This window comes from Narcine bancroftii, chromosome 1 (assembly GCF_036971445.1).
Source record: "Narcine bancroftii isolate sNarBan1 chromosome 1, sNarBan1.hap1, whole genome shotgun sequence".
NCBI classification, from domain to species: domain Eukaryota; kingdom Metazoa; phylum Chordata; class Chondrichthyes; order Torpediniformes; family Narcinidae; genus Narcine; species Narcine bancroftii.
In genome coordinates this window covers 443773581-443790703 of record NC_091469.1, presented here as the reverse complement: position 1 = coordinate 443790703, position 17123 = coordinate 443773581, and the positions used below count along the sequence as shown (strand labels likewise).

The following is a 17123-nucleotide window of genomic DNA, read 5'->3' as shown; positions in this document are numbered from 1 at the left end:
TGAAATGCAAGGGAGGGGGTATGTGTCCTGGGGTGTGAGGCGATTAATGGTTTGGCTATAGTCAATTACTAGCCTGGAGCCTTTCTTTACCTTTTACGACAACCACCTGAGCTCTCCATGGGCTGGTACTGTGCTTGATAATGTTTTCATCAAGCATTTGCTGTGTCTCAGCCTTGATGAATGCCAAGTTCTCTGCTGTAGCATCTGCTTTTTGCAGCAATTGGTCTGCAATCGGCACTCAGATTCGGAAACAGCAGAGGTGGATCTATATTCAGTGTGGAAAGACAGCAAATGAAGTCAGAATTTTGAGACCTTCAGTTCTGAACCGTAATGGGAGGGAGAGGACCAGAATACTCCAGGGTCACATTTTTAAAGTGACACAAGAAGTCAAGACGCAGCAAAACCAGAAAACATAAATTCTTAACTACATACAGTTTGAACTTACAGAATTCTCCCTCCTGTAAAGATAAATGAACCATAAAAGGTTCTTGAATAGTTACAGAGTGCGTATGGGACGCTAAATAAATACGATAATTAGTGTGATACACTTTGAGATTGTAATAATACAGATTCTATCACCAATGTGTATATGTACAGATTGTAGTGTAGGATGAATGTGATTGGCTGAGAGTGTAGCCACACCTACTGGCAGGTCTTAAAGGATTGCTCCTAGCCAGACCAGGACTTTCTGGACTGGTCGACCTTCATGTGATATGTTCCAGTCTTTTAGTTAATTTTTTATAGTAATGTCATAAGATGGTTATAATATGAATATTTGCACTATGATTCTGCCGCAAATCACCGAATTTCATGACCTGTTCACTACAATAAATTCTGATTTTGATTCTGATTAGAATTCCCTTCTGCAACTTAGTCACAACTGATGTAAGGCTCACTGGTTTGTAGTTTTGTGGCTGGTCCAACATTGCCACTCTCCAGTTTTCCAGAACCTCACCTGTTGCTAATATTCACGCAAATATCAGTGCCCCACAGTTTCTTCTCTAGTTTACCAAAATCTCCTCAGATGCACTTCTTTAGATCCCAGTAGAAATATTTGCCTGCTGACTATTGGGGGAAGGTGTGGGGGTGGGGAGCTGTACTACAATCCCAACAACATCAGCACATGCCCTTCCTATTTCTCAATTCAACCCCTTTAGCATCCCCAGGAATATCCTTTCTTAGTAAAACACAAATCCTTCTCTATCATGCCTGTAGTTTTTGTAGCCTGGTAAATGGAGATGCCAATTCTGTTGCTCTCTCAGCCATGATTCTGCAATAGCTCTAATATTCTATTCCCATGTGACTATCCTTTCCTTGGGTGTCAGGCTCTTCCAGTTAAGGCCAGTGGTCTTTCTTCACTTCCTGACCATCTTGTCTGCTAAACTTGGTCTCTAACTTCTCTGTTGACCTCCACTATTGTTTTGAATCCCACCCACTTCCAGACTAATTTAAAGCCTTATTAGAAACTGTAGCAAATCTGCCCATGAATACCTTGGACTCACTTCAAGCCATCTAAATCTTGCTCCTTTTTTACAGGACACTTCTGCCTAAGAAACGATCCCAATTGGGCCAGGAACCTGAATCCCTACCACCTGCACCATTTTCTCAGCCACACATTCTTCTACCCTACCCTCACAAGTACGTGGTACAAGGAATGATCCAGAAATTACTACCTTTGAGGTCCTTCTTGATAATCTACTGTCTATCTCCTTGTATTTATTCTGCAGAACCTATTGCAAATGTTGGGATGGAGTAAATATTTGTAGTTACTTTTTTAGCAAATACATTTCATACTGATTCCCATAGATTTGGGCTTGGAAGGGCTTGATATGTAAAAATTTTAAAAATAGACAACTTTCATTTATGTAACAACATCCAAGCCTTCGGGATGCAGTACTTGATTAAATATAGTCAGTGCAGTCATTCAGGAAATGCACTAGTTCATTTGAACCCAGCAAGCTCCCAGTGAGAGTAATGTGAGAATACATTCAGAGGCAGTAAAAATGAACAAGCATAATAATGAAGTGTGTTTAAATGCTACCAACTGCAGGTGAATTTCTAGATTATTGATTGAGGAATAACAATAGGATTGGTGGATAAGAATAACTCCCTTGGTCTTCGTGAAAATAGTGCCACAGGATCTTTGACCTGAGGAATTTAACATCTCATCAAATGAAAGAAATGGAGCCTGGGTGATTTGATTTGAAAAGATCAGTATAGATTATTTACAATTATATATATTTCATATTGATTGCTTTTAAAAAAAAATAACTTGTACCAAAGCTGAAGAAAACAGTGTAAATAGCTAAATACAAGCTATTTATTGAAAATTGTACAAGTTCTAAAATTGAAAACCTGGCTCCCCTGTGATTTATCTAGTAATAATGTTTCAACATGGGTACTAATGTATAAAGGTAATTCAGCAACTGTTATTTATATTTCTTTTCTCTTTCAGATGAATTTGAATCATATTTTAAATACAATGATGATTTGTTTCTGGATTGGCCATGGTCTTGGTTATTCAGGTAATACTGTACTTTTATCTTCCATTTTTTTGGTACACAGGTACAACGTTTCACCATTTTACTATGTTATATGTAAATTGGAAGCTCTTCCATTTTAGTCTTGAAGCAAAATTTGAGGAGATCATCCTGTTTGGTTCTATAGTGCAGAGTCCTTCAAGTGGTTCCATTGTTCAGGATGCTTCTTCTTCAGCTGCAAATTAAATAGCAATTTGAACATTATTTAAACAAGAACAGAGGAGTGTTCTTGATGTTCTGACCTTTTATTTTTCCAACAACCTCAAATGACACTTGGAGCTTAGTGGGGTTCAATCCTTGTTCTAGGTAAACACACCAACTGTTGGGATCTTGAGCAAACAATAAGAAATTGGAGGAACTCACTGGGTCAGGTAGCTTCCATGGGTAGAGGTGGTCAGACAATGTTTTGGGTCAGGATCCTTTACTGAGACAGAAGTAGGGATGATATTGAATATATCAAGGAGGAGAAAAAAATGAGGGAAAAAGCTGGAGATTTGTTCCAATTATCCATCGATCTACAGTGACTACAAATGAAGCAATTATTTGGTTGCCAAGGGCTTTGAGATCATGTTAGAATGCAATGAAGTATTTTATAACCATAGAACCATAGAACATTACAGCACAGAAACTAGCCCCTTCGGCCTTTCTAGTCTGTGCCAAAACATTTTTTCTGCCTAGTCCCACTGAGCTGCACTTAGTCCATAGCCCTCCATACCTCTACCATCTATGAACCTATCCAAATTCTTCTTAAATGTTAAAATGGAGCCTGCATTCATCACTTCACCTGGCAGATCATTCCACATTCCCACCACTTTCTGTGTGAAGATGTTCCCCCTAAAGTTTCCCCTTTTACCCTTAACCCATGTCCTCTGGTTTGTATCTTGCCTACCCTCAGTGGAAAAAGCCTATCTACATTTACTCTGTCTTTCCCCCCCATAATTTTAAATAACTCTATCAAATCTCCCCTTATTCTTCTATGCTCCAGTCAATAAAGTCCTAACCTGCTTAACCTTTCCCTGTAACTCAGTTCCTCAAGACCTGGCAACATCTTAGTAAATCTTCTTTGCAATCTTTCTATCTTATTGATATCTTTTCTACACACAATAGTCCAATTTGGTCCTCACCAATGCCCTATACAACTTAACCATAACATCCCAACCCTTATACTCAATGCTTTGATTTATGAAGGCCAATGTGCCAAAAGTTCTCTTTATGACCCTATCTGCCTGTGGCCCCACTTTCAGGGAATTATGTATCTGTTTTCCCAGATACCTCTGTTCTACAGCACCCAGTATCTTGCTGTATACGGTGCATTCCTACTTTGCTAAATGCATCACCTCATGCTTGTCTACATTAAATTCCATCTGCTATTTTTCAACCTATTTTTTCCAGCTGGTCCAGATCCTTCTGCAAGCTTTGAAAACCTTCCTCACTTTCCAGTACATCTTCAACCTTTGTATCATCTTCAAACTTCTTGATACAATTTACCACATTATCATTCCAGATCATTGATAGAGATGACAAACAATAATGAACCCACACACTCCACTAGTCACAGGCCTCCAGTCAGAGATGCAATCATCCACTATTAATCTCTATCTTTTCCTGTAAAGTCAATGTCCAATCCAATTTACTACCTGTGAAGTCATCAAGTTTAGGTGGTTTCTTCCTTACTTATCTCCTATTGACCACATAAAAAAACACAAAAAATATTGAACGATTTCAATCTGTGCACTTTCTTAAATGTACTGTTGAAAATGGCTGGTCAAGACAACGCTTTGTACAATTGTTACATGACATCCCATCTGTTATTCTCATGCCCCTCAGCCAATGAAGGCATTCATGTCATAGGCCTTTCTCATCAAGTGTCCATCTGTGTTGCTGCTTTCGGGGAATTGTGTTCTTGTATTCCAACTCAATTCTCAGCTCAACAACATTCCCCAGTGATCTGTAATTCACTCTGTAAATCCTGCTCTGCTTTCAGTCCCTAAAATTCATTACTTGGCTCTTGTCTAAGTTAAATTTAATGATATGGTATGGGAATACCACAAGAAGTTTCAGAGAGTTGTGAATGTAGTTCAGACATTGACTCCATCTACATTTCCCACCACTTTGGAAATCAAACATATTAAAGAACTCATCCCATCCATCTCTTCTCCCTCCTACCATCACCACCAGATTCAAGGACAGTTTCTTTTCTGCTGCTATTAGACACTGAACAAACCTCACTAGTAAATTAATCATCTGTTCCATTGGAACTGATCTCTCTCAGAAGTCTGCACTATGTTTTGCATACCAAACAAACCATTTCACCAATCCTGAGTACACATAACCATAAACTTGGACTTGCTATTGAAGTTGAACTTGAATTCCATCTGCCATTCTTTTTCCCATTTTTCCAAATTAATTTACACACTGTTGTAACCTTAAACAACTTTCTTCAATGTCCACAGTACAGCCAATTTTGGTATAATATTCAAACTTACTAACTATGTTCTCATGCATATCATTAAAATAAGGTGAGACGGGAATGATTAAGGTGAGAGGAAAAAGATTTCAAATGGACTTGAGGGATACCTTCTTCACAGAGAGAGTGGGGATATATAGAGGAAGTAGCAGAGGCATGGAGGATTGTAACATTTAAAAGACATGTAGACAGGTACGTGGATAGAAAAGGTTTAGAGCACAAATGTCAAACTCTGGCCCGCGGGCCAAATTTGGCCCATGATATAATTATATTTGGCCCGCAAGATCATTTCAAAAATATATTAGAGGTGGCCCGCCCTGCAGCGAGAGCCGATGCTGTTTTTTGGTAATGTCACCCCCACCATGCTCCCCGTTCATTGCACATCCTTCCCCATTGTAACATGAGAAATTGTAACACGAGAAGTCTGTCGATGTCATCAGCCGGCAAGCCAGTTGGAAGGCTCCCTGCACAACCAGTCACTTCTCCCACCTGTTGAGCGGTGCGGCGGATGGGCGAGCGCCTGTGATTTCCTGTCGGCGCGACGGGCATGGCAGGCTGCGCAAGGCCCCCGGGCAGTGCGAGCCCCGTGTGACTGGCACTGGACGGCCCTTCCACAGTGCGAGCGCACTTTTCCCGGTCGTCACGGCCTTCGGCGCTTGCACCCGTGCGGACCCCAGGGACGGCTGGTTCGGCCCTGCACGTGAAGAGAGAGATGGTGGCTGTCCGCAAAGGCTGATCGGCAGCGCGCTGGGCCTGAGTGGGTGGGTAAGCAGGGGTGGGCAGAGGGTGTAGGTGAGGAGTAATGGGCAGGGGAAGTTATGGTGGTGCGAGGGGCAGTTAGAGGGAGGGATGAGTAGAAGGAGGGGTGGATAGGGAAGAGGTAAAAGGGGAGGGGCAGGGCGAGTAGGGGAGGGGTGATTAGAAGGTGAGAGACGGGTAGAGGGAGGAACAGGTTGAGGGGAGAAGCAGTAGAGGGGCGTGTATAAGATGGGGTGGGTAGAGGCAGAGCGAGTGGAGTGAGGGGTGAGTAGAGGTTGGGTAAAGGACTGGTCAGGTAGAGGGATGGTGGGTCGAGGGTGAATAGAGGCCTAGAGCCTGAGGAGTGAGTAGGAAATGCTGAGTCCTGATGCAGGCCAAAATGGACACAGCCTGTGAATGCTGACTACATCTCCACAGGGATCAACTATGTTTCCCTCAGGTCAAGCAAAGGGTGAACTTGAGCTACCTACTCCTGACCTGTAACATTATCCTCCTAAAGTTATATCCTAAAATTTAACATTACATATGTTGAAAGAAGAGAAAACATGCAGATGTTGTTGAAAAATTTCAATAAATTTTTAGTTTGGCCCTCGACTTAGTCCAAGTTTTTAATTTTGGCCCTCCATGAATTTGAGTTTGACACCCCTGGTTTAGAGGGATATAGGCTAGACTAAAAGGCAAATGAAGTTAGTTTTGTCTGCATGGGCAGGTTGGGTTGATGGGCTTGTTTCCATGCTGAAGAACCTTATGACTCTATATATGACAAACAACAGTGGACCTAGCACTGATCCCTGTGACAGCAATCTGTAAACCAACACTCCATTGCTATCCTCCGACTTTTACCACTGAAACCTGCTGAAAAGCAGAACATAGGCATTTAAGTCTGGAGATCCAGGTCACTACAGAAGGAGAAGGTAAGACCTGCGGAAAGCCATCTCCCGGATGAATGGATTTCCTGGATGAACATGGAAGAAAATGACATAACCATTAGGAGGCTGCAAATCTTCACTCCCAGACAAATTTGATACCTTTTACGCCCAAGTTGACCACAAGAACAAGTAAAAACCATCACTGTGCACCCATATGTCCTCTGATGATCCTCTCCTGTGTGCACCCGAGGGTGAAATACATACTGGTTACAGGAGAGTGAATCTGAAGAAAACATCCAGTCAAGATGGAGTATCTGGCTGAGTATTAAAAATCCATGCTGACCAATTTACACCAATGTATTCATGAGTATCTTCAACATCTCACTCTGGAAAGGTGTGGTACCCACATATTTCAAGCAGACTTTAATTGTTTCAGTGCCCAAGAAGAGTGTGGTAACCTGCTTAAATGACTATCGACCAGTGGCTCTCACATCAATAGTTATGATGTTTGGAAAGGATGGTGTTGAAGCATATCAGCTCCTGCCTGAGCTGTGACATGTATCAGTTCAAATTCACCTACTTTAGCGACAAGTCTATGGTGGATGTTATCTTATTGGCTCTATACAAAGCCCTGGAACACCTGGACAGCAAAGATGCATACATCAGGATGTTCTTTGTCAACTACAGCTCAGCATTTAACCATCATCACCCCAAAACTGATTAGCAAACTCCAAGACCTGGGACTTAACACCCCACTGTGTAATTGGATCATGCATTTCCTGACCTCCAGATCACAATCAGTAAAAAATTGTTAAGAACATCTTCTCCATAATCTCCATCAGTACTGGGACACCACAGGGCTGTGTTCTTAGCCCCGTGCTTTACTTGCTTTATACTTATGACTGTGTGGCTTGGTACAGCAACAACACCATCTACAAATTTGCTGACGGTAGTGGGCAACGAGTCAGTATATAGGAGGGAGATTGAAAACTTGGCCAAATGGTACACCAACAACAACCTCACACTCAATGCCACCAAAACGAAGGAGTTGATTGTTGATTTCAGGAAGGGAAAACTAGATGCGTACAATCCAGTGATCATTGGGGATCAGAGGTCGAGTGGGTGAGCAAATTTAAGTTCTTGGGAGTCACTATCTCAGAAGATCTTTCCTAAACCCAACACACTAATAACATTGTGAAGAAAGCACGTGAGCGCCTCTACTTTCTCAGGAGTTTGCAGAGGTTTGGTATGACATCGGAAATCTGGCAAATTTCTATAGATGTGTGGTGGAAAATGTGCTGACCAGTTGCATCATGGTCTGGTATGGGGACACCAATACTCCTGAGCATAAAACCCTGCAAAAGGTAGTGGACACAGCCAAGGACATCACAGGCAAACCCCTTCCCATGAGCGAGAACATCTAAAGTAAACGCTACCGTCAGAGAGCAGTAGCAATCATCAAGGATCCACACCACCCACCACATGCTCTGTTCTCGCTGCTGCCATCAGGAACAAGGTGCCACAAGACTCGTACCACGAGGCTTAGGAATAGCTGCTACCCCTCCACCATCAGACTCCTCAACAACGAATTCAATCAGGAACTCATTTAAGGACTTTTCCTTTTCAAGATTAAAATGGGAAATAGACTTACATACACAAATAAATGAAGTTATGGAGTTATGTAAGAATGATGTGACTAAACTTATAAATGCAAGATGTAGGTTAGTTCAATATAATTTTTTACATTAATTTTATTTGACTCCACAAAAATTGAATAGATTAAATCCTGCAATATCAGATTTATGTTTTAGGTGTAGATGCGAGATGGGGACATTTTTGCATTCAACTTGTCATTATCCTAAAGTTAGACAGTTTTGGTTAGGGGTAGGTAATTTTTTTGAATTAATCATGGGGGTCAAACTCCTACAGGATCCAATGTTATTTTTATTGAGAGATATTAAGGCTATAAGGTCAAAGTTAAAATGAAATATATATCAAATTGAATATGTGTTAATTGCTTTAGCAGTTTCTAGGAATATCATGGAAGTCAGAAATAGATTTAGATATGGAAAGATGGCACGCAGAACTTTGTTTTTGTATATCATTAGAGAAAATTACATAATCTGTGAGATAAATTCATGTTTTTTGGAAAATATGGAGCCCATATTTACAAAATTTTGGTTAATAGGCTTTCTGAAGACCTCACTTCTTGGTAATCTCCAATAGACTTTATTGTATAAATGTTTTATTTTCTTGGCATTCTCCAGTTTTTCTTTCTTTTTATGGGGTGGGGGATGGGAGGTGGGAAGGTGGGTTGATGGGGTGGGATGATAAATACCACGTATAATTTTTTGATTTAATTTCTAGAATTGAATGTAGTTTAACTATTATTGTGGTTTAAAACTTATAAATCTTCTTTTCTTTGGCTTGGCTTCGCGGACGAAGATTTATGGAGGGGGTAAATGTCCATGTCAGCTACAGGCTCGTTTGTGGCTGACAAGTCCGATGCGGGACAGGCAGACACGGTTGCAGCGGTTGCAGGGGAAAATTGGTTGGTTGGGGTTGGGTGTTGGGTTTTTCCTCCTTTGCCTTTTGTCAGTGAGGTAGGCTCTGCGGTCTTCTTCAAAGGAGGTTGCTGCCCGCCAAACTGTGAGGCGCCAAGATGCACGGTTTGAGGCGATATCAGCCCACTGGCGGTGGTCAATGTGGCAGGCACCAAGAGATTTCTTTAGGCAGTCCTTGTACCTTTTCTTTGGTGCACCTCTGTCACGGTGGCCAGTGGAGAGCTCGCCATATAACACGATCTTGGGAAGGCGATGGTCCTCCATTCTGGAGACGTGACCCACCCAGCGCAGCTGGATCTTCAGCAGCGTGGACTCGATGCTGTCGACCTCTGCCGTCTCGAGTACTTCGACGTTAGGGATGAAAGTGCTCCAATGAATGTTGAGGATGGAGTGGAGACAACGCTGGTGGAAGCGTTCTAGGAGCCGTAGGTGATGCCGGTAGAGGACCCATGATTCGGAGCCGAACAGGAGTGTGGGTATGACAACGGCTCTGTATACACTTATCTTTGTGAGGTTTTTCAGTTGGTTATTTTTCCAGACTCTTTTGTGTAGTCTTCCAAAGGCGCTATTTGCCTTGGCGAGTCTGTTGTCTATCTCGTTGTCGATCCTTGCATCTGATGAAATGGTGCAGCCGAGATAGGTAAACTGGTTGACCGTTTTGAGTTTTGTGTGCCCGATGGAGATGTGGGGGGGCTGGTAGTCATGGTGGGGAGCTGGCTGATGGAGGACCTCAGTTTTCTTCAGGCTGACTTCCAGGCCAAACATTTTGGCAGTTTCCGCAAAACAGGACGTCAAGCGCTGAAGAGCTGGCTCTGAATGGGCAACTAAAGCGGCATCGTCTGCAAAGAGTAGTTCACGGACAAGTTTCTCTTGTGTCTTGGTGTGAGCTTGCAGGCGCCTCAGATTGAAGAGACTGCCATCCATGCGGTACCGGATGTAAACAGCGTCTTCATTGTTGAGGTCTTTCATGGCTTGGTTCAGCATCATGCTGAAGAAGATTGAAAAGAAGGTTGGTGCGAGAACACAGGCTTGCTTCACGCCATTGTTAATGGAGAAGGGTTCAGAGAGCTCATTGCTGTATCTGACCCGACCTTGTTGGTTTTCGTGCAGTTGGATAATCATGTTGAGGAACTTTGGGGGGCATCCGATGCGCTCTAGTATTTGCCAAAGCCCTTTCCTGCTCACGGTGTCAAAGGCTTTGGTGAGGTCAACAAAGGTGATGTAGAGTCCTTTGTTTTGTTCTCTGCACTTTTCTTGGAGCTGTCTGAGGGCAAAGACCATGTCAGTAGTTCCTCAACAGCCCCTAAGGCTAGAGCTGGATGAGGTCCTCACCCAGGATGAGACATATAAGGCAATCGAACAACTGAAAAGTGGCAAAGCAGCAGGTATGGATGGAATCCCCCCAGAGGTCTGGAAGGCTGGCGGCAAAACTCTGCATGTCAAACTGCATGAGTTTTTCAAGCTTTGTTGGGACCAAGGAAAACTGCCTCAGGACCTTCGTGATGCCACCATCATCACCCTGTACAAAAACAAAGGCGAGAAATCAGACTGCTCAAACTACAGGGGAATCACGCTGCTCTCCATTGCAGGCAAAATCTTCGCTAGGATTCTCCTAAATAGAATAATACCTAGTGTCGCCGAGAATATTCTCCCAGAATCGCAGTGCGGCTTTCGCGCAAACAGAGGAAAACTTATAAATAAAATATTTAAAAAAGGACTCTTACTTTTGAATTTTATTGTTTGTTTCTTCCTCACTGTTTTGCACAGTTGTTTAAATATCTTTATTTGCTTGCATGTACAGTTTTTTTTGCACTACAAATAAGTGGTAATTCTTCCTCACCCACAGGAAAAAGAATCTCAGGGTTGTATGTGATGTCATGTATGTACTCTGACAATAAATCTGAAATCTAGTCTGAAATGAAGTCAATTTTGTATCCACTCACCTGGATCACACGTGCTCTAATTTTCTGGATTATATTATCATGCAGGAACTTGTTAAAGGCTTTGCTAAATTCAATATAGATTCCAACTCTCAATCTCTTTTCAAAAATGTATGTCAAATTCATGAGACATGATTTCCCATGCACAAAGCCATGCTAACTATCTCAAAAGAGCCCTTGCCTTTCCAAATGCAAATACAGTAAAATTCCCGGTATCAAGAATTCAAGCAACTGACAAAAAAAGGTAGACATAAATAAATAAATAAATAAATAGATAGATATGAATAAATAATAATAAATAAAAAATTAAATGAAAATTTAAAATTGTAGAAATAAATGCTCTCTGAATCAAAACACAACACACCTTGGGAGCAAACATTCAGCCACTGTTGTGCACTGGTTGTGTCCTGTCTACAGCAGCTGTTTGAATAAAGTTATGTTTGAATAAAATGGCGCCACCAGGATGAAGAGCCAACCGATGCCCCTCACTGCTGGGGTGACTCTCAGAAAGTGTCTCCCTATCCTTGCCTAGTGCTTAATAGGGAGAACACATTGGAAGATGTGATGGTGAAAATCTTTATTAAGTATATTAGTAAGGCTTTCTCTGTGAACTTGGGATGGGGTGGTTAATTATGATGGCAGCACAGTTAGCGTAACACTATTACAGCGCTAAAGACTAATACTCAAATTTAAATTTAAATTTTGTAAGATACGGGAATTATCTGATTAAAGAGAACTTTACATAATTAAGGCTATAATATTGATTTTTTTTTCCAAATTACTTTATATTTTGCACTGTCTTTAGTCTTTTAAACTGTTTAATCTTTATGAAGGTGTAATAGTTAGGCTTCGTATGAGGGTGTCTCAGTCAACCAGAAAATCCACATATCCGGTATCTGCAATCTTTGTAGGTCCCAGATACCAGGGATTTTACTGTAAATCCTGTCCCCTAGACTCCTTCCCAAAAACTTTCCCACCACTGATGTAACGCTCACTGGCCTATAGTTCCCTGGCTAATGCCTGCTGCCCTCCTTTAACAACGACACAATATTAGTTCTACTCCAGAATATGACACAATATTAGCTATCATCTAAGTTGTTTCCCGCTCTCTCTCTTCCTTATTTTTTTTTAAACAGTGGTAACAGATAATAGTCTCCAGTCTTTTTTTTTAATCAATGTATTAGCCCTCCTGGGGGCGTGGCAAGATGGCGTAAGGATCAGACGTGCCTTCCAGTCCTCTCCTGCCTCTATCTTATTGTTTTGTCTAGAAATGCCCGTTAAAATTCTTTAAATGTTTAGATAATTTCAGTGCTGTTAATTTAACTTATGAAAAGAGCAAAAAAAACGGCAACAGATCATCAAAAAACTATATTTTCCAAAAGTTCAAGTTTTGGAGCCTACCTACAGGAAAGACACCGGGACTCAGCGTGAAATGGATCCCAGGAGAGAGGTTCAGTGTTCGGATGTAGAGCTCTATGTTACATCGGTAGAGCCCCCTAAAGAGGGCGCCAAACAGCCTTTAGAACAAAGAGTTACTCAAAGGCATTTGTCAACTGTAGAGGTGGTGCTGCAAACTGTGTCTTTTGAAATAGAAGAACCTATACAACTTGATGTACTGGGAGAACTTAACACATTATGGTCTGGGGAAAACCCCGGCCAGCGTCCTCCAGTCATTGCTGGAGAGGCTGTGGCTGGGGTTTCCACACGCAGTCATACTATAAGGAAGGCAACCAGAATGAAGGAAGGAACAGAAGATCCTTTGGTTATGCAGAAGAAGCAGGAATCTGTTGAGCCAAAATCTCTTCCAATTGAAAAGATTTTTGTGAATCTTGAATCTAAATTATCTTATACAATGCAGGGATTATCTAAGATTATGACTGAACTTGGTACTAGGTTTAATACTCTGGTGAAAATACATTCTCAACAGATGGCTGAGTTTGGAGCTTTTAAGCTTGAAGTGAGAGATAAATTTAATTCGTGTGAAGAAGATATAGACGAAATACGGGATCAAGTTTTTGATGTGACCAAAATGGTCGAAGACTTACAAACTCAAAATAAAAATTTGGTGAAAAAGATTGATTATTTGGAAAACCAATCCAGACGGAACAATATAAAGATTATTGGTTTGCTGGAAGGTATGGAGGGACCTGACCCAAGAATTTTTTTTACTGAATGGATTCCGCAGGTGCTGGGTCAAGAACATTTCCCGGAAGTTATAATACTGGAACATGCTCACAGAGCCTTGCGTAGAAGACCTATTTCAGGTCAAAGTCCAAGACCTGTTTTGGTTCGTTGCTTGAATTATTACGACAGAGAAATAATTTTACGAGTGGCTATTAGAAATGCACAACAGAGAAAATCACCCTTGATGATTCAAAATAATCGAGTTTTCTTCTCTGCGGATTTGAGTCAAGAAGTTATGTTCCAACGACGGGAATTCAATCCTGCTAAAGAGTTGTTGTGGAAGAAAAGTTATAAGGCAACCTTTAGATATCCAGCTGTTTTGAAGGTTTTTCAAGATGGTTGCCAACCAAAGTTCTTTGATTCTCCAAAGGAAGCTATAGCATTTGCTCAAGAGCTGCCAATTACTCAGTTTCAACAGAGACATAGTCCGCCGCGATCTCTAAGGAGACAAGAGATGGAAGAAAAGAGCCGTGCTCCAAGAAGGAATGGTTGTAATGGTGACTCGGCAGTTGAAGCTGATTAAAAGAGTTGTCCTTTTTTTTTTCTAATTTAAAAAATAAGTGATATTAAATAATGATGATGTTAGTTTAAGATGAAGTGAGAGTTGGGGGAGAGAACTGGATAGGCACTATTTCCTGAAAGTCATTTGGTACGTGTGAGTTATCTCACACCCATTTTTTTTTGGGAGTTACCGCATTGCGCGGTTTAGACGGGAGGGGGTATTTTTAACCTCCTACCCGTTTTTTTTCCTTTTTTTTTGTATTATTAGATCAAAGAGTGAAGGGTTTTTTTTGTTTAAATATAGAAAAAAAGCATAAGAAAGTATTTGATTGTTTAAAAAACTAAAAATTGATGTGGTTTTTTTTGTAAAGTTTATTCAGTAGATAAGGAATATTTGAAATTTAAATGTGAATGGGATGGATAAGTTTTTTTTTATATTTTTTCTTTAACTTTAAGGTGAAAGGATTGGTAATTCTGGTGTATATTATTTTGCTATTTTAGTTATAGAACGGAGGGAATAATGGTGAAAGTTATAAATTGAATTGTACAATTCTTAATGAGGCTTGAATTTTGTTTGTGGTTTATGCTCCATTTGTTGAAGATATAGATTTCGTTGTAGATGTGTTTTTATTATTTGGATATCTGAATTTTAACGTAATGATTGGGGATATTTAAATGTGGTATTGGAGCTTTTATTGGATAACTATTCAAGAGTAAAAGGGAAAAATGGTGGAAGAGTACTAAAATTGAATTGTACAATGCTTAATGAGGTTTGAATTTTGTTTTAAGATGGTGGTTTATGTGACTAATATGATGATAGATGTGAAGTTAGATGATATTTGGTGAAGGTTTATCTCTATAGAGAAAGTTTTTTTCATCTTTTTTTTCCATGCTACAATATTTTTTTTAAGAATTGATTATTGTTTAAGAATTTTTGATAGATAATGTTACTAACTTTACTAATTTTTTATATTAAGTTTGAGTTAAATATATGTTTCATCTTAACTCCATTTGTTAAATATATGCATTTAAGTTTGATTTAAATATGTTTTTTAAGTCTGATATCTTAGTATTAATTACTTTTCTTTTTGTTAGTATTTTAATCGGTTATGTTTTTATTTTTTTTTGTAAGTGGGTTTTTCTTTTTCTCACATATATTATTAACTTTATTAATTCTTCACTCTTTATTTTGGGGGGGAAAGGGGGGTTGGACTAATTTGAGTTGGGTTATTAATGTGTAATAATTATTGGCGGATGGCTAAGTACAGCGCCAGCAGCACTGTACTTTAGTTCAGGGGGCCTCAGATGTTTGCTGAAGAAAGCTAGTGGGTGGGTACCAACTTCCTTATATCTGCTGCTCTAGGACTCCACCAATTGCTGTTCCTGAGGCATTGACTATTAGGGCCATGGGTGCATCTGGTCTGGGGTGGGTCAGGGGTGCAGCTTTGGCCAGGGCTTCTTTGGTTTCCACAAACGCACGTGAGGATTCATCATCCCAGGTCAGGTCCTTCTTGCCGGACATCAGGATGAACAGAGGGCGCATCACTTGAACAGCTGCTGGGATAAACCTGCGATAAAAGTTTATCATCCCCACAAACTCCTGCAGATCTTTGGATGTACTGGGCTTCAGGAAGCTGTGCGTGGCCTCTACCTTGTCAGGCAGTGGTGTGGCCCTGTCTTTTGTAATCTTGTGGCCCAGGAAGTCGATGATGTTCAGGCCAAAGTGGCATTTGCCCAGGTTGATGGTGAGGCTGAACTCCTGCAGATGACTACAGAGGTTTCAGAGGTGTTCTTGTCGGGTTCTACTTGCCTTGAGGATATTGTCAAGGTAGATGAAAGTGCTGTCCAGGTCTCGGCCCACTGTGTCCATCAGTCACTGGAATGTCTGTGCCACATTTTTGAGCCTAAATGACATCCTCAGGAACTCGAACAGCCCAAATGGAGTGATGGTGGCCAAGGAATGTCATCAGGATGCACCGTGATCTGGTGATATCCTCGCACGAGGTCCACTTTTGAGAATATTGTTTCCCGTGCAGGTTTGCCGCAAACTCCTGGATATGTGGCACGGGGCAGCAGCCTGGGGTGGTGGCCTCGTTGAGCCGGCGATATTCATCACATGGTCTCCAGCCCCCCAGTTGCTTTAGGCACCATGTGCAGGGGCGAGGCCCATGGGCTGTCTGAATGTCGAACAACACCCAACCCCTCGAGCATGCAGAACTCCTCCTCGGCCAGTTGGAGCTTTTCCGGGGGAAGTTGTCTTGCCCTTGCATGGAGAGGTGGGCCCTTGGTCAGGATGTGATGTCTGACGCTGTGTCAAGGCATCTCCATTGTGAACTGAGGGGAAAGGATTGCCAGGAATCCTGCTAGCACCTTGGAGAACTCATCATCCAAGCTGTGGACGAAGTCCAGGTGCATGGCCGGAAACCTAGCATCCCTCTGTACGATGGTCTGGTAGGTCTCAGTGTGGTGGATGAGTCGCTTACCATTAAGGTCTACTAGGAGGCTGTGGGCTTGCAGGAAATCGGCTCCAAGGAGTGGTTGTTCCACTCCAGCCAGCGTGAACTCCCACGAGAAGTGACTACCCCTGAACTGCAGCTCGGGTCTGCAAGTGCCATAGGTTCGTATACTGCTGTTGTTGGCAGCCCTCAGCGTGGATCCCGCAAGCCTGCGCCTAGTGTCCAACACTGTTGGGGGTATCACAGTGACCTCTGCTCCTGTATCCACCAGGAAGTGTCTGTCGGACTGGCGGTCGCAGACGTACAGGAGGTTCCCTTGGTAGCCAGCCATCATGGCCATCAGCGACGGCTTGGCCTTGTCATTTCCCTGGAACTCACAGGGAGACTGGCATCAGCGGGCCTCAGTGGCCCATCTCCGGTGGTAGAAGCACCATCTTTTGCTGGACTCGCTCCTCCCTCTCGTCTGCTGTTTGAAGGCAGTGTAAGTGCCTTCCGATGATGGCCTGTGGATAAAGTTGGCCAGTCTGTCTGCAGTCTGTGGATCCAGAGCACTGACCACATGGTAGTACTGGGTGGTCTCTGCTCTGATGCCCCGAATCTGGAACTGAGCCTCCGCATGGACGAACCACATGCCGTGTTGAACTTTCCAGAAGGTTGGGAGCTTCAGGCCAACTGTGCTGACTGCTACTTTGCTATCCATCGCTGGGTTTAGATGTAGTCTAAACCTGTCGGGGTCACCAACTGTAGCTGACCGCTACAAAGAAACACACACACACACACACACACACACATACACACACACACACACACACACACACACACACACACACACACACACACACA

The 17123-nt window shown here is 42.0% G+C and overlaps 1 protein-coding gene across 4 annotated transcripts in view; it reads left to right on the top strand.

Moving 5' to 3' along the window:
- The window catches only part of LOC138751743 (integrin beta-1-like), a 178361-nt gene that overhangs the window by 17354 nt on the left and 143884 nt on the right, over positions 1-17123 (top strand). For 2 of the 4 annotated variants that reach the window (XM_069914446.1, XM_069914447.1), the window contains exons 2-3: positions 1537-1638; positions 2456-2525. In XM_069914446.1, coding sequence (XP_069770547.1) covers positions 2456-2525 — 70 coding nt within the window. In that variant the 5' untranslated portion in view covers positions 1537-1638. The remainder of the gene's footprint in view (positions 1-1536; positions 1639-2455; positions 2526-17123) is intronic. The other 2 variants (XM_069914445.1, XM_069914444.1) reach the window with 1 other exon arrangement.